Raw genomic sequence first — 23423 nt, forward strand, 5'->3', positions numbered from 1 at the left:
TCTGATAGAGTCCAGAAACCCAACCACTGCTGTCAAGAATTCCTGCTCACATGCAAGTTCACAGAGTTCAAAAAATAAAATGACTGTTTTTATTTTGGATTTAGCAAAGTAATTTATTGAACAAGGAAAATGCATTCAACAAAACACAATGTCTGTTGTGAATGTGCAGTCTTGCAAAGACTGCCACTGAGGGCGCTCTATCACATAGGGGAAATCCTCACCTTGGTGGGAAGTTTGGGTACATAGCAGTGGAGAATCTTGACTGGGAACTACAAGTGTCTGGTATCCTGCTCTAAAAGCAATATTCTTAACACTGGCACAGTTGAGGTAGTGTTTTAAGGGTATCGATGCTCTACAAAAGCTGATAACTAAAGATCAGTGTGTACGGCTACCTTGTTAACTGCTGTAACTCTACACAGACTTGGCTAATTATTGTTTTTTAAATTTTGCAACGGAAAGTAAAAAAAGCTGGAATGGTCAATACAATAATGTCAAAAGTCTAAAAATAATCTTTAAAAAAGTCCTATGAATTCACAATCTACAGGCCTACTAACATCAAGCTCAAGACAGTTTAGCTGGCCCAGCTTCAACATACTCTCATGCTCTAAATTTTTGCTTTTGTAAATTTTGCTAAAATGCAACAATCTTCTTTGACAATATAAATGCATAAGATTGTATTCCATGCCATGCCACCAGAAGATATCTGAAAGAATGACCAGTTTTCCAATAAAGACTACAAAAGTAAATCAGAATTGTACGGCTCAGTTTTGTTGCAGGATGAAAGAAACATCTAGCTTGAACTGCTTGTGACAAGTCACTGATATCTGGCTGGTACAACAGTCACTCTACAATTTTTAAAACCGTTACAGCTAAAGTTTAGTAAACCCATGTTGTTTTCAATAGTTGAGATGGAATTTTGAATAAACTGAAACACTACTTTCCAGATCACTGCTGACACAAGATTTATGTGAATAATGAGACAAAGAATTTTAAAAGAGACACGGCCCTGTGAACAATCAATGAAAACGTTTTTGAACTTTTTCAATCACATGGTCTTTCAGTATTCGTAAGAAGATGTTACATTATCTCCGTTAGCATTGTTCCCAAAACTAGAGCAATCTAAAACTCTATGCATCCTGACATTTTGCAGACAGCCACTGACTGAGAATTCTCATCAACAGTGTTGATGTTCACAGTCATATCTCCAATCACCTGCCAGAGTTTCTTTACCAGTTCCTTACTTTGCAAGTCACAAAATAACAATGTTTCTGATTTAAAGTTTTTAAAATGCCTTGGTCAAGTACTTGGTTATAAAGTGGAGAAGATAAAACAACTGTTTTATTACTGTACATGTTTTTGTCCCGGAACATTTCAATATCTTCCTCTAGAGCCCCTCCATCCTCCACGTCCTCTGTTCCTGTTCCGATTACCACCACCACGCCATGCACCACGACGATTTCCTCCGCCTGAAATAGTATTACAGGGGATGTAAATAACAAATGAGGTAGTTATGTAACGTGATTTCTTTCCATTTCATCTCTGGTTGGATAAATCATTAATACAATTTGATGATTAAATGAATCACAACGTGGCTGATGTCAGCACCAAGAACAATGTCATACAAAGACAATTATTCAAAATAATTATGTCATCATCCTCTAACATGTAAAATTTTATTCTATAATTATGCTACCATTTCAACCAAACTGTGTATTGAAATGAAAATGGGGCTAAACAACCATGGTACTGTTTATCCTGCCTTCCATCTACAGCATTTCATTTCACAGGGATACCAGATACACACTACACTCTGAGAGTACCATACTCATTTGATTATAAGACCCTCCCCTAGGTAGTACTCACTGTCTGGAATATTTTGAAACACATTGTAACAAAATACTTACTGAATCCTGAGCCATAATCTGGATCTCCAAATGTTGGTGCAGCACCAGCCTTTGCACTGAATTTTCCACTTGGTGGTTGATACATCTGACGAGCTCCTCTTTGTTTGCTAGGTGTTGGTTTCTTTGACGGCGTTGAATCTTCAAATGTGATTGGTGTAATGCCTGGTCTCTTTTGTCTAAAGGCAAAATTAGGGTTTAATTTTACCAATTGCGGATAAAAAATTTTTCATACTTTCGATAATATTTTTTCTGAAAATTTCTTGGGTACATTGGTCAGAGGTTTCATTAAGAAATGACAGGCAGTAAAAATGACCGGTTACTCTTTCGATTTTTCCAGCTACTTTTTCAGAAAATTGACACTATTTCATGGCTAAAATCTTTGTTACCATTTAGAAAGGTGCTTACTTTGGTCTTTTTGGCCTTCGACTTCAAAATTTCATGAAACTCCTCTTAGTGATATATATATTTACAAAAATATAGTACTTATCATTTGTTAGACACATAACTTATGAAGATACACGTTTCAGGAAGCAATACCAAAATATCGATTGATCACTTCCATAAAAGCTTAACACCATTACCGTCTCGTGTGTTCACCCTATATATCCCGTGAACAGGTCAAAACTCCCCTCTGATAACAATGGGTTTGGGTTAAACCATGTTGAAAAAGGTTGAATGAGTTACTCACGCTGTTGGTTCTGGAGTTTGTTTCTGTACTGGTTTCCATGATAATGTGATAACACTTTTGTAGGATGGAGGGTTGTGGAAAAGATCCTGAAATTTGAACGGGAACATATCAGGTAGTGACTCGGGTTCCTTTGTAAATTTTAGCGATTTTGTGATTATTTCATATTCTGAACCCCTGAAATATGATCTTTTTATTAGAGAAAACTGTGAGATAACATTGTACTGGAAAATGTCTTAAATTTAGTGAAAACACGGCCTTCTAACCACTGCGCGAGTTATTATTTTCTTTTTGTTTTAACGGTCCGGATTACTGTCAGCGTTATCGTTATACCTTGAGGAGATTATGTAAATTTTACGCACCATGTTGCGCATGCGCACACGTCTTCATAAGAGACGCTATCCAACATGGCTGATGACTGCCGGCAGTATAAGCAGGGTAACTGGTCGTTTCGGCACCAAGTCGTTTCGGCCCAAGTCGTTTCGGCCTCACAATTTCCGTCCCAAAGTCATTTCGGCACCGCAACCCAAGACGTTTCGGCATCCCTGTTTCGATTTGTTTTCAAACTATTTTAGTAATTGACTGACCAGTCATATTCGTAAGCGTGACCTTTGCGTTCTGACCAGTACTTTTCTGTGCATTTGTGTGACATTTGCCGTGCTGTTTTGGCACCGCTTTCAAACATTTGCCGTGTCGGCGGCTATCGCTATCGATAAACTTGTGTCACAGATTTAAAAACGATATGAAGTTTTTTTTCTTACCATGCTTACGGTCTCTTACTATGTTCTCACGAAGTGAAGCATAATGTACATGAATGTTATTTGACACTACTTTTTTAGTGCTTTGATGTGCAACATTACATCCAGCACTAGTTCCCTCAAATAGCCCTGAGCAGTGCCGGAAACGTCTTGGGTCGCGGTGCCGAAACGACTTGGGGCCTGAAATCGGGAGGCCGAAACGTCTTGGGCCGAAACGACTTGGTGCCGAAACGTCTAGAAACCATAAGCAGTGTAGAAAACGCAAACGGGGGCCGAAGAAGCAAAATGGAAAGCTGATGGACGCGATGTTGTGTGTTGGCCGCTACAGCTAACACACAGCATCGTACACAGGGCTAGCGAGAGAGTTGCCGACATCGACGGTTATTTACGAAAAGTGAATAAAAGACTGGCATTTTTGGAAGCGATCGAGTAGCTGAGGTAGGCAGGGATACGACTTGGGCCCAAGAACGCTGAATTTCGACAGTAATTTGGCTTTTTACGTCAAGTCCCAAAATGGATTTGAAGTCACCGACCCTACGTACGGGTCTTTGCAGGGTTGTGGTGAGCGAGGCGATTGGCTGTAGCGGAACACATAGCATCGTACGCCGGGCTATAGATTACACTGCCGTCCAAAGAGAATCACTGGAAAATATGGTTCTATAACAGCAGCCCATATCTTGGACTGTCTTGGACTTAGTTTGTCCATGGATGTAGGAAGCATGGTTTGTCCAATTTGTCAATCCGACACTGTTATGTCGGTCTAGAGCACAGCAACGTACGCGAAACGTCGCTTCACGATCGTTGCCTGTCAATTTCTATCTGTGGTCAAGAGAGTGTCGCTGGGTGTCGCGATATGTCGCCGTTTCAATTTTAAAATGAGTGAATCTGTCGAGTATCGCCTCAGTCGTTTATTTTGAGTCATGAAGAATCGCTTTTACGTGTAACTGAAGTTGATTTTGGTTTCATACCCGAGGCCATAATAGTACATGTCACAGTGGAAAGCGAAATAGCGCACGAAAACCCGGTCATTTTTTATGGTGATGTGAGCAAAAGGACTGCAGCAGATCACATGTGAAAACCACAAAAACAAGTGCGACTTTCCCGCATTCCTTGAACTTCTCAACTACAGAATTTTTTAGAGCATCGAGAGTTGGTCGTCTCATCTCCGAAAGCAAGCAAGCAAGCAAGTGACGTCTTGTACTATAGGCACAAAAATCGGCACTAAAATGAACTGGGCCAACCATTTCACACTTGGTACGTGCACAAATTACGGGCTGTGAGACCGGAAGTCGAGCGCTAGCGAGAGAGCGAGCGCGCGTCGTCGGCAGAACGCAGACCTATGTAAACCATTCCGGCTGTATGATTTTTTAAACTTTTCTCGTCTTGTAACCAGACTCTAACCGTTACCAAACAGTGTACAGTTAATATAATTATAAGCTAGATACGTATTTGACAAACAGATTATGCCCTGAATTATCTCTCTAGTGTTTATCGTGTAAATAGTACCCACCGCTTACGCTGACCAGCCTCCGTTTCTACGCACAATTTTCATCATTTTTAGGCGAACTAATGTTTAGGACTTGTCAGAAATTCTCTAACCTGATGCCCAATATTTAACCTAGACCCAGATCGAATAATTTTTTTTGAAACGCACAAAAATCCGACTTTTTTCGGCGATTTTGTGTGAAAAATGGGACGTTTACACAAATCGTCGATTTTCTCAGTTCCGATTTTTGCTATGTATGCGCACCTTCAAATGAGTGTAAGTCGGCGACGCGTGGGCGGATTTCCCCGATTCTTCGCATGCTAACACTTCATGAATAGACCTGAAAAACCGTGTCTTAGATTTTTGATAAACCCCCCTGAAGTGACGATAACTTGACAAACGTGAACAAAAGCCGATAATTTATGCGAAAATCCGACAGTTCACACTTCGAAGGCTCACTGTGCAGAAACAAAAGCGAATTTCAAAAATCCAAAACACGGTTTTTCCCCCTGTATATCCAGCTGTCTAGTGCCGTTAACAGATCACTTAGGGGTGCTGCCAATTCTTACTTATACTCTTTTAAGTGAAAAAATTCAAAATCACATGTTTTGACTTAAACAAACATACCAATGCATGTTTTGACAACTAACAAAATTTTTACCTTCTTCAAATATAGACCTATTAGAAAATGTACCACATGTTGGGTGTGAGACCCTGTTTTCTATGTGAAACTTTTGATTGAAAATATGTGTCAACCAAACTGATCACTACCTTAAGAACAAGTGGGATATGATAGCTTGATGCAAAGTCAATATTGCTATGGTGGTACAGAGTCTGTGTGATCTGATAGATCAGTCATCAATCATGTTAGATTATCTTCATTTAAATCACTGTAGGGCTTTTCTTTACGTATCAGGTCTACATCAAATGTGAATCAAACATAACTGGTCATATGTAAGCATCTTGTTCTGTAATCATATTGTACAATGTGGTAGATCAGTTGGAGATTAAGCAGATAATACGGTGACTTGTGAAGCTTCAAAATTTCCTAAGGATATTGAACCCAGAATTACTGCTTCACTGCCACCACACCACAAAACAGCTTGTGTTCAACACCACAACACAACACTCAGATACACTTGTACAAACAATATTTAAACTTTCACAGTTTACCTTGATCAGTGTATTGATATTTGATGTGATTTTCAAAGCAACCACTTTAATTTTATTTTCTTCTGATTTCAACTCTTCTCCTTTCTTTCCCTGTACTGCAAGTCTTAATTGTTTCATGTACATCTGACAACCACGGGCAAAGTACTGCAACCTGTCATCACAAAGTCATGATTAGGAGTAATGTGGTTACTGACGACTTAAATTATTCTTACAATAATTACATACACGTATTATTAAACTCCACAACAACATATGTTTAACTTGATACAGTTTTATCCCTGTTTTGAGTTTTTATTTAAACACTTTTTTATCATACGGACATCTACATTTTCCATGTACTCATGCAACATTTTCCATGTACTCATGCAATAACATACACAATACATATAATAGTGTCTTGTCTTTCCTGTATACTCACCTAAGGAAATATCACTTTTATTTCTTTTAAAATCTCAGCCCTTTTTGAGTATTTTATATGATGCATGCACTGGACTCATGAATATCAAAAGAGATTGGGCATCAAGGTCACTAGTGACTGGTGACACAGTGTGATCTCACTGAATTCTACTGTAAAGTCTTTGTTTGACCTGAAATACTTATTCTCTCACCTTGTTCTGAAATCTTTGAGTCTCTCTGCATTTTCCTCGGCAGTCAGAAAATCGGACTGTTTTTTACCGATTTGATGGAATGAAAACATGAGGCACTCAACATACGAAAACTGTAATTTGGGTTCATCACTTGGCTGGTCATTCTCTCCATCTTCCCCCTCTGGAGGCAGTGGCATGTACTCCTGGTTAAATTATTGGAGAAGAGAACTGGTGAACCAACAAACATTGAAGATTTATGAATCCTATGAAATATTGACCCTTTTTTCTCTCAGATAATTACAGTTTACCAGACTGAATTTTGGTGAAAGTATTCTCAATTATCCTGAACGTGCAGATCAAACTATCTTCCCCTAATGCCATTTGACATGATATGTCATCAATGCCAATCAAAAAGCTGACTTCATTTTTCAACAATAAGATTCCATTTTACATGCAGTATATTGTATTTGCACGGCTAGAACAGATTTCAACATGCTTTACGTGTAAGAATTAGAGATATATAGATTAGACAACAAAACAGAATGAAAGAATTATTGAATGTGAAAGGTGATGTACCTTTAATCAAAACAGTGATGAATATTGTATTCTGAATATGGAAAAATTATTACCGTGTTTGTATTTAATTACATTTATATGACTGGACTTAGCTACATCCCTACCGTTCTCTGTTATGACTAAATCAGTAGCTTTTGTTCCTAATCACTGTGAATGTTGATCTAAACTGGCTGTGTCAACTTTTGTACACTATGAGAAAACAATTCTGAAGAGACTGACTAAGAGTCACTCATAGAAAATATTTAATATGTTTATCTATAGGATCACATGTACTGTACAGTTCTGAACAGTGAAGCCACTGTATCACTATCACCGTCTTGTAAGTCTGAATTACTGCTATGTATAAACATCCCTTACTTGCTGTTTGCATGTTGGTAATCTGATCTGATCTCCAGTGTTCTCCCTAGGCCTTTCAAGCATCACATCTCCGTGACGCTTGCCTTGATCGCCGTGACGCTTGCTACAATGCCGTGACGCTTCAGATTTTTCCGACACCCTTGATTGACAGCCCAACTTGACAGCTCAGTGTATTCATTGGCATGGGACATCTGCCAAAATAGCCTTATCAACATCGTTTTTAGTCCTGAATAGACTTTTTCGTGTCGATTGACGAGTTTACATTAATCAATTGACACGTACATAGGTGTTGAAAAACACCGGCCCGATCGGCACATCGGTGTGGCCGCGACTTTGATCATGTGGTTTGAGCGCCGTGTCAATGGCCGTTTATCAAGTTACGTGGGGGATTACAGTGACGTCGACGCCGTGAAAATGCTGGTGGTCAAAGCTATCGGTCAAAATTGCGACCCTCAAAAAGGTTTATAAGGCGTCTATACCTGATGACGGTTAGTCTACATGAAATCTCCATGGCAGTATTACGAATGTGCATTTGTATTTTAATTATTTTTCTGTTCTTGTTGTTGAGACAAACGGTGAAAGTATCAGAGCAGGAGAACGGTAGAGTTCGTGGGCTGCACACGATACGTGTGCGTCATATTACGCTACGCTGACTTGACCTAGTTTCTCGATGTTGGGGTCACTGTCATTTTACAAGTTTTTTGGCTAATCGTGCAATCGTTCTTTTGCATTCTTTTCGTTCTTTTTTTTATTTCACGCAAAGTTTTTAATAATATGAGTTTGGATTAACTTTTTGGTCGCGAAATGATGTCTACAGTGCCATGTGACGTAAACAGGTCAGGCGATTTCCAAGATGGCGGTCGAAGTGTGGGCTTTAAGCGTTTCACGCTGTTTTCAAGTTCAGATATCGTTTCAGGTTCGCTAAGGAGGCAAGTTACTGAAACGACAGGGGTTTCATAAATTTAGTGACGATCATTTGTGTAAATACGTCTGAATTTTCTGTTATGGTAAACCGTAACAGTCCCTCTATTCATTGGGACCGTGACCGTAATGTGCTCAAAAACTCGCAGGGGTACACAGCCTAGCCTGATTGTGTGGCTTCGTTGCTCTGTATAATTTCGTAAACAAGTGACGAAATGTTTCATCGCAAATGTTTCTCCATGCAATGAGAGTACGAGTTGAATTTTTACAACTGAAGTTGGATTGCTGAAGAAAGCAAGATGTGACCGTTCAGTTTTCATGTATGAATTTATTGCAGTTCATGGTGCCACCTGTAAACTTGATTGTTTATTCCCCTGATATGTATGTTCATGCAGTTCATGTGTAAGTAAATAAAAGGCATATTAAATGAGTACAATTTGCAGTGACTCTTTTATGTGTGTGTATGTATTAAATATATGTTAATGTATGCAAATTAATTATGTAAATTTTATGCAAATTTCCAACATGCTTGCCCTTGATCCTAGGGAGAACACTGATCTCATACAAAAAAATGAAATATCATAAAAGTCTTTGTCGCTGCATCATTTTTGACAAAACAAAGGACAAAATGAACAAATATTTTTTTTTTGCCTGAACAAGGAAATAAGAAGGAAAGGGTTGAAAGATAAATTTTCTCTGAGATAACTGATGCTTTACTTACAAGAAGTTTATCAAAGACTTTCTCAATACAGCTACTGTCTTGGAGTTCCCCTGTGAAGTTACTGAGCTCTGCAAATAACCTCAACATTTCCAGCTGTACGTCACTGTCATCTTCCAATGGATTCACCAAGGATGAAAGTGACGGCACTACTTGGCTACTCATGTAGCTCACAAATTTTGTAGAAGCAACATTTTTCTGAAATGATTGAAAAAATAATATAAGAGTTTAATTTACTCTTCAGCCCTTTATACTGAGAAATTGTTATTCACACGTACTAGGGCTGAGTTTACTTCTCAACAGTGATTCTATAGGTGTTAGGTTTATTACTTATGGTGACACTGTCAGTGAAATTTGACTTCATGATGCTTGAAGTGTGACACACTAGAATTGATCTATGTAAAATATATTTGTGGTTATGAGTACAGTAAAAGAATATAATCTGAAGGGAACATCTTGTTATTGAAGGTAAATTTTCATGTGCCTTGGCTGATGCACTGTATGTCAGCTTGTACACAAATCTTGTTTTTTTGCCAGATTGTTTACTGCTACAGTTTAGGAGTCTGATCCCCTGACATTGGTGTGGTATCAATAATAACATAGGTAGTAGTGAAGTATCATAAACTAGCATTTGTGAAGAGGTGGTCTCTGACAGTCTTATCATATTAATTTTGGTACAAAAAGATAAAATGTGACAGCATTGACATACTATTGCTATAAATAAATTGATTACAACTTATACAAACACTACAAATTGATACAGCAGAATAGTTCAACATGGCATTGTTATCAATGATTCTTATACAACTTCTTTCATTGGGTACGGTTCATCACATCAACATATGGTAACCACACACAAAGAATATGATACATGTACTTACTGAGAAAAATGGCAGAGCTTGTCTGATACACTGCATTAATCTGTCTACACTGTCTGCATCAGCGGGCTGTGATGAACAAAACAAGTATATTTGTATCATTTAGTAATATCTTGTTGTAATATCAGAGCTGACATTAGTTTTACAAAATCTAACAATGTATCAGATATAAAATATTTTACATTCCAGACATGCAGATTTTTTAACATCAATGTTCTGGTGAAAAAGTTTGTCATAGATAAATATTTTCAGATTATGTTTGGGTTAAATGATGGTTTGTGACCTGACAATATGTCACTAAATAGTAAGTTTCTGTCAAACAAAACGATAACAAGAAATTCTGTACAACAAATGATGAGTTTAGCGTTCTGTACATAAGCTAACACAGAGATCACAACATCACCAACCTGAAACTCTGATTCCAGATCTGCTTGCTCTACAACAATGTCTACAAGTTGTTGTCTCCCTGTCACTGTCTGCATGCTGGTTAGACCAGACAGTATCTTCATGAAGGAGACAAACTCATCCCCTGTCACATCATTTAAAACCTGGTGAAAATGACAAAAATTTATGTCAGGAAAAATTATCACATGGAACAGTAATTAGAAGTATATATGCATGGTGGCAGTGACAACACTGGCTCTATGGTCTACATGTTTATATACAGTGTATGAAGCATCTTTAGCGATCAAAAGAAAAGGTTTTCTTTAGTATCAATAAATTTAAAAACTTGCTTTTATAATCAGTTTTACCAGGGGAAGCATGTATAACACAAGTGAATGCTAAATGTCACGTCAGCCCTCTGATCACCATGGTTTGGCCTAGACCCATTGTTATCAATGGTGACTGTGGACCTGTTTACATGGATTGGGGTGAACAGGGTTATATACATTTTGGTAATACAGCATACCCCAAGACTGTCTGATATGAACATGTCCTCTTGTACTCAGCAAATTGAGGAAATAGATGCATCGCCATTTGTAAGGTTTTACATTTTCCTTGATCATACATGTATTTAGGCTATGATGTACATGTACCCTCTCCAGGACCAACCTTTGCACAACATAATGTATGACGCAAAGCCAAGTACACTATGGAATGCAAAGTTTGCTTATGTCCATTGTGAGCAAGGAATGGTATATTATTGCTATCATTTTATAGTTTTGGTGATGTCAGTGAATTTGTAGATATAAAAAACACCTTGGGGCCACAATACTGGATAATCGGATATATTTTGAGTAATAATCAGGGGTTGACATCACAAATTCACTGGTATTGACAAAGATATATCATATATTACTATTATTGATCAATGCAGTGGAATCTGAACCAAGAAATTGTCTCTATAAACAAGTTGACAAGATCTCACCTCCTTTGCCTTTTGTAGCAGATAATCTTCAACATCTTTATTAAATGTCTCTGATGGCAGTGTCTTCATCTTTGTACTCATAAATTTGATTGCTTTTTCTCTCACTGTCTCATCTCCTGATAAAATTTGTGAAAATAATCCCCCTAGAGTACCTGCCATGGAAAGACAAAAAAACATGGAATGATTAAAAACGCTACTTTCCATTAGGTACCTAATTTCATCCGTGTAGATGACAAAATGAAAATCATTACGTGTGTATCATCAACAGACAGAAATGATCACATCCTATGATAAAATGGTCATACATGTATGCTATCGGCCGTGACATCATTTTAGGAGCAAAGAGGCAAAGTTGTGTGTTAATCTGGTGGTGAAAAGTACATGTAATTCAGTTGAATTGAGGGTACCATGAAGAACACCTACATGTAGCTCTCACAGAACTGAGAGATTCTGATGGTATTGAACGTATCACAGCACTATCATGGAAAGCTTACAGCCAGGTAAAATATTTCATTTCATTGATTACTAAAAATCTCTACTTCAAAGAAAACTATGCTGAGTAGGGGATGTGAATACTTGGGCTGGCAAATTCACTAGCTAAAACTCTAAGGCTAATAGCTTTTACATCCTTTTTTTCGCTTACTAGCTACAAAGAATGTTTACTTTGCATACTATCAGACACTTAGGCAGAGCTAGCAGTTCCTTTTTGTTATAAAGCCATGGGTTATAGTCGGGGTCAATTGTCATTCCGTGTGTTTTAGTGAAGATTTTTGCCAACCTAGCTCATCGATTTACTTAATGGCCAAGTTTTTCAAAAAAAATTGTTGGCATTTTTTCTGACAACTCTGAAGGTCATTTCAAGGTCATTTCCTTAAATTGACTAAAATCGTTTTTTCTTAGCCATGAACAGACTTTATGGCCAGTTTGTAACCATATTACCTTTGGAAACATGCATTTTGATGTGAATTATTCCTTACAATCATTAACATTGAGGTTTTTTGAAGAAAAAAGTTATTGTATTAAAAATATAGAACTACTTTACCAAAGGTCAATTGAAGGTCAGTATGAAATTTCTTCTAATTTTCGTAGAAATGCCTTCCATATCTTAAAACATCACAATGATTATCTTGTATACAATTTCAGATTCATAAAACTTATACAACATTCTCAGGAAGTCAGATGTCTAACATTTCCTGTCAAAGGTCAATGACTTTTAATGCCATAATCTCTAATATGAAGAAAGTTTTGTTATAAAAGTAATAAGATCACACAGCAACTTCAAAACTTTGATAACTCTGCATAATGACTTTCAAAAAACAGATTTTCATGCTTAAGTTGTTAATCATTGTCAAAATCATCAACGAAAGCGTCACTTATAGGAGGTGAACAGTTCGGACAATAATTTTCATCAGCCTCACAGTGACACATTTCCGTACATGTGATGTCATTGCATTCGTCTTGCAAGAGCAGATATTTGTTTTGTATATATTTTGTTTACAAGAATATCTGATCAAATGCACAACAGCTTCAGGGAAAGGAGGAAGCATGCTTACTATGGGTATGAATGTGTTTTCCTCCAGCTTCCATTGTTAGTTTGCTGGAGGTGGCAAGTCGGGTTAGGCAATGATATCATTTTCCATATCATTGTTTGATAATGGGCTCTGAGAATTGCTTGGATAAGACTGCCTTTGGTTGGTGTACTTCTTGAAAATGATATTGCTTTTCTCAAAATTTTGGCAGCTTTGAACAGTACTCTTACATTTTCCTCTGTACTTTCCTCAGCAACTCTCTGTATTGCTGCATCTTTAGTAGCATTTAGCAAAACCAATTCTGGTTCACTGTGTCGTGCAGATTTTCCAAATTCCACACATTCATGTGATCAGTTATAATTTTCTTTAATTCCTATTTCCAATTGATGGGTTCACAATTCATGTTCCTTACGTATTGCCAAATATGAGTCATGTACTTCACCCAGGTTTAAAACTGAACCTTCAGCTAAAGAATTTCCAACAAGAAACAATTGATATCTGCAGCAAGCATGGTGGTATTTATCATTACCGACATTTGCAGATCCAGTCTCACACAATGGGTCTGCATTTGTGTTTAAATTTCGCAATACATTTTCAATGTTTTTGGTCCAACATCTTTTGTGATTGATATTTAATGTCATGGCTCTAGCATCCTTTGGATCTTTTGCACCACTGAGTCTGACTTTTAACAAGTCTGATTTTCCTTGGTTTACTGCTTTTTGTGGTTTTTCCCAGCATTGAATGAAGAAACCTCATGGAGAGGACCCAAAGGAAATATATATTGTTGACAGACAAAACACATGCTTTTGTCGTATGTACTAGCTGATGATCTAGTGAAAGCAACTTAAGGTTCAGATGAACCAGCACTTTACATGGTAGATGAGGGTAAAGTTGGTGTACAGGGTCGTCCACGAGCTAAACCTATTAATACAGAGCTATCACATTGCTCTAACGCTTTTTCATAGCGCAATTTTGTTCACTGCAGTAGACCTTTGTGGCAAGTATTTGCATAGCATTCCCTATATGCCAGCGAGCACCACAATCTCGAAGGGAAGAGGAATCATCATCCTTGAGTCTTGAACATATTCTTGGAAAGACATCATCACAAACTTCACCTCTCTGGTGAACAAACTCCAGCACTGTGTCATATTCAGTGGGATAGGTGACACAAGCTCACTACTTGCTTCCTGACATATCAGGCACATAACGTCCTCTTTTCGGAGGAATGAAATGCTTTTTTACTAAAAGTTTTGACGAAGTTATTTGCATGCAATGTCAGTTATGTGAAATATGTATATGTGAAATGCAACCACAAAATAACAAGATTCGGTGACAATAAAATATCGAGTAAATAGCCTTTGGATAACGGTTTCTGAGAAACTACTAACACCGTATATGGCTAATCTCGTCGTTTTTAAACCTAAATAATCTACGGACTCCCAGTGTCTCACGATAAAGGTTCAACCCGTTGTTAATGAATCATTTTTCGTACTCAGTATCAATATCTTAACAATTGGTGTCTTGGTTAGTACAACATTGTGCGTACTGGAGTTGATTTTCAAAGCCACAGGTAATAGCCTATATTTCTCAGCGCAGAGGCTTAGTTTTGATAAATTGCTTCTGCATGTAGCCTATGATTAGCAACAAGTCTCTAATCCCTGCTATTGTTAGGAAAATGCAAATATTTTATATGACTTGGAGAGAAATGCGAGGAAAAGGGATGACTTACTCTCAGTACAAGCAGAGAGTACACAGTGCTAGCTGCACAGCAATCCTGTCTAAACTAGTGAAATTTGCACAGAGGTCTGGAATTTACAACTACCAGAGTTGGTAATACTGCAAATGGCTTACGCCGAGATGCAGGGAAATTTATGATGTAGTTGTCAAGCACAGTGCATGTCAAAAATCTATCTGTGTCATTATTTAACACAGTGCATGGAAAAAGATGTACAACTGCAATACAAGCAAATCCTTGTAATTGCATATAAATTCATATAAAATGGTAAAAAACAGAAAGAATAAGGTTTTTGAAATCTTTTATGAGCTGTGAAGCTCCCTTCCACCACTGAAGGTATTATAAAGTAATTTGGTCAATGAGTATAGCCATTTTGTACGCACTACAATGCTTAATCAATAGAATTTGTGGAGTAACGAATGACCTTGAATTTGACCTTGACAAAGTGGAAAGAAAAAATGCCAACAATGTTTTTTGGACTCTCCAGATATTAAGGAACAAAATGATATATGTTGACAAGAGTCTTCACGAAATGCACACGGAAGCCAAAATCATGACAAGTGACCCCGGACTATTAGTGAAAACTAAGGCAAAAATAATACCCAGTGAGCTAGTGAATCTTAAAATGCTTTGCTCCTGTTCTGTGAGACCAGTGTTTTACTGTACATACCCTTTGCATCTAGTTTGAACAATGTCAGCAATGATGTAGTGACAATGCTCAGCTCTGCTGAGTCTTCAGTCTGCAGTAACTGTGTCAAGACATCTGCAATTCTAGGAATGTTTTCAAGAGACCCTTTACACAGGTTGGGTAGTTCCTTTATGGCTTGTCTGCGTATCTGAGGTAAAAAAGAAAAAGAAAGAAATCTAGACCATTGAATTTTCAGTGATCTCTCTGAGCTCTTGCTGTCAATTAAGGTAGCGACTCAGGTTCATTGTCACTTATTTTCAATCCTCATTTCACAAAGAAGACGTGGTCACACACCCGACATGTGGTACTTTTTTATCTGCTCGGTCACCGAAGAGTTCAGAAAATTTGTTAGTTTTTTAAAAACAGTGCGCATACGGCTGTTTTACTCAAAAACACGTGTTTTTATTTTTTTTACTCAAAAAAGTGTAAGTACAAATCTCCAATCGGCCTTGGTGATCGGTTTACGGCAATCGACGGCTGGGTATACTGGGCAAAAAACCGTGTCCCGGATTTTGAAATTCGCTTTTGTTTTCGCACAATGCACCTTCAAAGTGTCAACTTGACGTTTTTTGCATAAATTATCGGCCTTTGTTCACGTTTGTCAGGATATCTTCACTTCCAGGCCCTTTATCGGAAATCTGAGACACGGTCTTTCAGATATATTCATTCACTGTCCACAGGTGAAAAATCAGGCTAGTCTGTCCAGGCGCCGCCGACTTATACTTATTTGAATAATGTACGCACTGCCAAAAACGGAACTGAGAAAATCGACGATTTGTGTAAACGACCTATGCGTCACACATTGTGACCAAGAAGTCCAACTCGCGCACTATTTCTGCGAATTTTCTTACATCAGGACTAAGTTGAAATATTAAGAGTCAGTTTTGGGAATTTTGAATATGTTAAGGATTGCAGATCGTGTGAAAATAGAAAGAAATTATACACGGAACTGGCAAATGCTTAGTGCCAGCAGTGGGTGGTATTTACACAACAAACACAGAGGGGTACTTAGCGATTTAATCCATTTTGGGAACGTTTAACTAGTAGATTAACTGTATACTGTTGTCTCAACGGTTACAATCTGGTTACCAGAGTTCACAGTCAAGACGAAGACGTAGAAACTTGCGTAAAAAAGTCTATCCGATCGAGACTTATGTGCTGTCGTCGCGCGATCGCGTCGGGCATTCACTTGTTCTTGACTCAAGTTGTCTACTTCCTGTCTCGCGATCGGCAATTTATGCATGTTCTTTGTGAAAAGTGATTGTCAAGTTCATGTTAGCGCCGACACTGTGCGAACGGGACGTCACTTGCTAGTTTTCCTACCTCAAGATGAGACGAACACACGTAACTCTTGACAACATAAAATGTCTGTCGTATTTTCTTAGCTTTTGCACCGCACTGCAAACTTGTCGCCCTTCGTTACGACGGGAGAGATTGACTCGTGTTATTTTTTCAAACTTTATTTATATGTGTTCTTGTACCTATTTTATCAAACTAATAATAATCACGCCGTAGCGTAGAACAGTGCAGGCTGTCATCGACAGCGTGTTCCGAGAGACAGAGTATCGACTAGTCTACAGTGGAGTCACTCGACTTGCGCAATACCAGCGCACACATAATTATTTCAGAGATTTTTACTTTTAGTCAAACTTTCGATGACTGACCTCATATAGCAAAAATTGCTAGTTTCAGCACTTCTAGAAGTTGAGCCGGGTTTGTTTTACGTTCAGTGTTGAGGTCCAGCTAGCAGCTGTGGAGTCTGCAGGTAATTGATAAGTTTAGACAACACGCACACAAGAATCATTTGAGAACCGTCGCAATTCACGTTTGACGTAATTTAATTTTTGGTTATATTTAAAGAAAGAAAAGGCATGAAATAAAAAAAATATTTGCATTTCGTTTCGAAAAATTAGCAGATCGGTGAACTTGCTCTTGTGAATCTACATTATTAGTGTATGAACTCCTGCACTGGCTTGGGAAACTCCTTGACATAAATGTCGCGTGATGTCGGGTACGTGTTGTTCAAGGTTTCTTAGCAGACACGAAAAGACTGCACGATAGAAAACTCGAGTTTAAAAATATAAAAGAACACGATACTAACACCAAGCATGTACAGCAAGAGTGATAAAATTATCGCAACTAACAGAAGTTTCATCTCGCTCAGGCTAATTTTTGGACTCGGGTATGTAATCAGCATAGCCTAATATGTTCGAAAAGCAGCGTGTCAAATACTTTCATAGTTGTTGAACTGAGCACGTCTCCGTTATTGTCTGCGTCCTCGGCCAAATCTGACTCTTCACTGCATTCTTGATCGTTATTGCAGGGAGTATGAGCCAAAGTCGGACTGTTTTACATTTATATCGACCTTTGCGCACGTTGCCGTCTTTTCAGGTCCGCTTTTGTGGACCTCGCTTGCTTTTTCGACGGTACGGAGCGCAAGCGCCGGCTTTGGTCTGCTCGATGTGTTTGCCGTACCGATACATGCAGAGTTCAAAACGCTGAGCCTAACGTTGAAGCTAGCGCATGCGCACTAAACCGCAAAGCCTATACATAATCTCTGCGTGTTTATCAAAGATATCGTGGTCGGTAATCCGCGACCTTAAGACAAAAGGGAAATAATGGCACGCGGTGTAGCTGATAGTTTGCCATTTTAGTAATTATATTTCAGGAATTTCCCGGTACAATGTGACCCAACACCTTTCCCCAAAAGAAAGACCACGTGTCAGTGGTTCGAAATTTGAAATAAAAAAAAATTGCTAAAATTGACCTTTGAACCTGAGTCGCATCGTTAAAGGGAGGAGGTCCTCGGAACTCTGCTTAAATGTTGCCAGGAACCTTACGACTGATGTAAACACTGTATCTAGGGTACGTTGGCGATTGATGAAAATAATACGTTTGTTAATGATGAATATTGTTAAATTTAATTTTTGCAGCTGTGTTTACGTGATGCATCTAGATATGCATGAATTACATTGTTTGTAAACAAGAAAGTCGCACACGAGCAGTGCTGATGACCCCCCTACCTTTAAATGATGAGATGTCATGTGCCTCCTTTCATACCTGTGATGTCCCTTCAAAAGTTGAGTTTGTGCAGTTTGTAATGAAACATGTAAGAAAAGTATCAATCTAGTATGGCAGTAATCTGATGAGCTCGTCAGCTCTACAGTTGCGATGGTAACATTCTTGATTTAAAATTAAAATTAACAACAGAATTTCAGGGCTCGAAAATTTTTTTTAAAACTCACTTGCCATAGGGCAAGTGAATTTTCAATTTCACTTGTCCGGAAGAAAAATTCACTTGCCCTGAATTTCAGATGATTTTAAGAGTAAATATGTATGGTTTTATTAATGTCATTGTAAAGAAACAATAGCTGTAACTTACTGATAAATTTGTGTCCTTATTCTGTGTATCAAAAATAATATCTTATGTAACGTACACATACACAGTGTTTCAGCCAGCTTTTGCTAGCATGGGGACACAGTGACCCATAGTAGGTCTTAATGGGGGACCAATTAAATTTTTGGGGGACATGTAATGCATTTCAATAAAACAACACCGGTACATTGTCATTGTGTGTCATCATGACCTGGTACCTGGTTTTAATAGGCAAGTCAGGTAGGTGCACTAAGGGTAAGTATATAATGGGCCAGCGGTGTTGTGTCAAATTGTGCCCATGTGAAACTTTCAGTATCATTTAGTTTACTGCTACCACGTGGTATTTTTATAAACTGCAGGGTTCCCGTAAGTCACCAAAATGATTAGCCAACTCTTTAGCCAAATAAAAAATCTTGCAGCCATTTTGAGCAACTTTTAAACAGTTTATGATCTCAAGTGTAGCAACAGCTTTCTCAGCATTCAGGAGTTACTAATTTTACAAATCAAGATGTTTTGTATGTTGTTCATGATAGTTTTTACATTAAAGAAGTATTTGTTTAGTTTTTATTACATTAATTATCTGTGTTTTTTATGACATTGAAGGGATCAAAATACTTTTTCATTTCTGATGGTAAACTTTTGCCACAAGAATAATTAGGTGGCAATTCTAAAATCAGGTAGCAATGTGAAGTGTATTACCACAGATACAGAATACTTCTGCAGCATTGAGTTAGTGTTCACAGTATGACAACTTATCATACATATACACTACAAGCTCTACTACCTTATGTGGCACATTTATGCACTCTTTAAGTCATGATGTAAATTTTGTTAGCCACACAAATACAAATTTTCCATGCAGAAGAAAGCATTCGGTAGCATAGTGACAGTGTAGATACAAGTATTGTGGTGTTGTGTCATAGTTGTGATCAAGCAGGCTCAATAGCATCTTTAGCATAAGTATCCTTTAAACAAGACACACTGATATTGTTCAATTCATTTCCCAATGTTTTAAAGAGTAATAATAGTTTTAATGATAATGATAACATTGTAGCCCAGGAACATTTTCATTTGATATTTTGATATCATCAAGAAATGTCTAGTGATGTTCACTATTACATCATTAAACTGGAGGACTCTGCAGAAATATTAATGTGATGATTTGAAATGGATATGCTTACTGCAACTACTGTTGACAATTTCCCTTTGCCATAACTGTTAATAAAATTTAATTTAAAACTGACAGTCAAGCTAAATGCCATTAAATTGGAAAGCACCAAGAAATTACCTTTTATCATAAGATTGTACCTATTGGACCTCCCTAGGTGGTTTCTTTTGAACCATAATTGTGTACTTAAAGGGTCTTCATTTGATGACATCACATAAGATGACCCAGATTTGACCTTTCAGAAACCTCAATTTTTTCTCCTTTTCCCTTGTATTCTGACTCTGTTTGTGAAAGTTTCCTTTGAAATAATGGTTTTTACTATCAAACTGAGTAATTGCAGGCCAAATTTTGATTCAAGCAAAGTAGATAAAACTTGGACTAAAAAGGACGACCGGTACGCGGGACTCACAGAGGCAAAGCCAAGCCTCAGTGTATTCATCATTCCTCCATGATGTTTTGTAGCACGGTCCGTCTATATGAGGGACTGAGGGACCGCGATTGCAGAATCAAACAGCAACAATGTTTACTTCACGTACCAGGGAATTTGTAACTTTGTAGAAAGGAGAGTAAAGTGTTTTCAATACATCGCAACTTTGTAGGAAGGAGGGTAAATTGTTTTCAACACCTTACAACATTTAGCTGTAGTTTTCTATTGAGGAGGCATCGTGACATGATTTCATGAAAAGAAAAAAATATAAGAGCTGCAAAGACGTCAATATTTTGCTATTTTGTAACCAAGTAGAACAGAGCTATTTTATCGGCCGGCCATATCTAAAGCGGTACACTCAAAGAACTAGAGAGTGGCAGCGCATACGTACAGTGGCCTCATTGAAATTCACTTGTCCGTCGGGCTGGGAGAATGTTGTTTTCACTTGCCCGGACTCAAAATTCACTTGTCACGGCGTCGGGGCGGCGAGAATTTTCGAGCCCTGAATTTATCATCATAAAACTGAATAATTTATTTAGACCTGCTAGTGCTGTAAGGTAACTGTTTCAGCAAGACCTGACTATCAAATTCTTCACAAACTTACTGAAACATCCTCATCTTCACAGAGATCCAACTGTCCATCAATGGCTTGTTCTGATATGCTTGAGAAATATTTGAAAAATCTAGGTATGAACTGTGCAGCTAGTCTCTTCTCATTGGTTCCTCCTTTCACAGCACTGAGTATGGATAGGTATTCCTTCTCATGCTGCAAATCAAACAGAGAACAATAACACAACTGTTTTTGCAAGTTCTGCAGTTGCTGCCATTAATATCTGTACCACTTCAATTGTTGTATGTTCTTGCTTTGTGAAAGGGACAAGCACAATAAAGACCAAGGGCAGCCCAGGAGCCTTTGGCGGAATGTTAGGTGATCACTCTCTAAACTCCGGCGTGGCCTTTATCTATAGAATAACCTGGTTAGTGACCCCCAGTGTTGATACATCTCTTGTGTAAAATCTGGTTAAAACTGCTGCATCAATGGTAAGAAAAAAGAATTGAATAAAAACACTAAAAAAATTTCTTGTACTCTAACTACAGTGAAGTACATATACTCATGCAACATCTGCTCATTGTAAAAACGGACTGATCATGTTGTAGCTTTTACAGTGCAGCCCACTCACCAGGTTTTCCTATAGATTGTGCCATGGGGGCAGTGAGGATGACATAAAGTGGTGTAGTGTAAAAACTGTCCACCCAATGTTCAGCTAATGGATTTTTGGCAAGACTAAGGGAGTGGTGAGGATATTGACCACAGCACTGTCTGAAGCTGCTACAATTCACTATTTTGTGTCTTGAGTACTTGTACTGTACTGTACTATATACTGTACATGTAGCTGCAAAATTGTAGTGCTACGGTGAGGCGGTCGGTGATTTTTGGTTTTTGCGACTTCGCTCACCAGTAGCGCTACAAGGCCGATGGCCCTGGGGAGTATCATATAAGCGCACCCCACTCGACCAGGCGTGTTGATGTGGAATGCAACATATTTACTGCATTTGGTCGTACCGATTTATCACTACTGAAGACTAAACAGTATACTGCACTAACTTTGTCGTTTATGGGGTTTGGAATTTGTTCAAACACAACGATCGCGTTCCGAAACATTTCTGGGAGCCGTCATTACCAACTTCCGGTAATGGCGGCTCCCACAAACACCGGCGCCCCACGCTCAATGTTTCAGAACGCCATCGTCGTGTTTGAACAATTTCAAACCCATAAATGACAAAGTTAGTGCAGTATACTGTTTAGTCTTCAGTAGTGATAAATCGGTACGACCAAATGTAGTAAATATGTTGCATTCACATCAACACGCCTGGTCGAGTGGGGTGCGCTTATATGATACTCCCCAGGGCCATCGGCCTTGTAGCGCTACTGGTGAGCGAAGTCGCAAAAACCAAAAATCACCGACCGCCTCACCGTAGCGCTACAATTTTGCAGCTAACTGTACATTTTGTACTGAACATTTTGAATGCAAAAAGGGAAGTTGATTTCTTGTGGTACCTCCATGACTGTATCACCTTGTACAAGATTTGATTTCCTAATGGAACCAACAATGTCTTTTGAATAAATAATAATTATCAAAGTTACAATAATTATAAAATTATAACAATTATTACAAGTAGATTCGGTCGGTCGTTCAATCGAAAGACTATAAAGATGGATATTTGATCAAAAAAACTTTGATGAGTTCACGTACATATACATTAGTTACACACAGCATATTTTTCAAGAAAATACGTTTACATGGTGGACTTTTCATATGCTTCCATCAACCTCATCAAGAGCGTATACAAACGTCATCATAAAACCCCTCAGTCGAGTTGACTACGTGAGTTCTCCATAAAAGCATTGCCTGATGTTATGCTGACTGAACCATACGCCATTCAAGAGCAAGAACGTCAAGTAGGAAACCCATCTGTTGTTGATTCCAACAAGCTATGACCATTTTCAGTCCACCTGACGTTTAGACTGGTTCTTTCACTTCGATGTTTTTGACTAGGGCTCAATTCTGACAACCGTCGTGCGATCGCGTCGTCGGCCATGTTTGTTCAGATCAGAACATGTGTACAATGTTTTCGTGTGCCGGGTGAAGCATACTTACCTCGCCTGCTTTATCCTTCGCATCAGCGAGCACACCGAAGTCTTTATATAGCTGCTCGACTGTTGCCATACTCTCGGTCACTTTTCAACAAGGAAAATTGTCGCAAATGTAAGAGAAAAAGGTCAAAATTACAGTGAAATTGCCAGACTCACGACGGCGTCCATTAGTGAAGCTGCGTAGTGAGTATAAAAACTGACCAACTGTGCGCAGGGTTGGCCATACAACTTCCTGTCATTGTTGGACGTCTGCCGCAAGTTGAAAATATATATATATTGCGTTTTCCCATAGAATATCCGAAATTCGTAGTCTTTGAACGTTTCTCTCGTTTTAAAGATGCAGGAGAAAACCTTGCAAATTTTGTATTAAAATATTAAGAACAAAAGTTATAACTTCCCAAAATGTAGATAAAATATTGAAATTTATAAAAA

The 23423-nt window shown here is 38.2% G+C and overlaps 1 protein-coding gene across 1 annotated transcript; it reads right to left on the bottom strand.

Annotated features, from left to right (window-relative positions):
- Positions 1-633: 633 nt before the first annotated feature.
- LOC139142138 (apoptosis inhibitor 5-like) lies at positions 634-23189 on the bottom strand. The gene is made up of 12 exons (XM_070711983.1): positions 22996-23189; positions 20940-21101; positions 15347-15512; positions 11413-11564; positions 10451-10591; positions 10047-10112; positions 9169-9363; positions 6615-6796; positions 6007-6157; positions 2593-2678; positions 1905-2080; positions 634-1466 (listed from the first exon to the last, which is right to left on the bottom strand). The coding sequence occupies exons 1-12, from the start codon at positions 23062-23064 to the stop codon at positions 1372-1374; spliced, it is 1641 nt and encodes a 546-aa protein (XP_070568084.1). The 5' UTR covers positions 23065-23189; the 3' UTR covers positions 634-1371.
- Between the last annotated feature and the right edge of the window lie 234 nt (positions 23190-23423).

This window comes from Ptychodera flava, chromosome 1 (genome assembly GCF_041260155.1).
Source record: "Ptychodera flava strain L36383 chromosome 1, AS_Pfla_20210202, whole genome shotgun sequence".
NCBI classification, from domain to species: domain Eukaryota; kingdom Metazoa; phylum Hemichordata; class Enteropneusta; family Ptychoderidae; genus Ptychodera; species Ptychodera flava.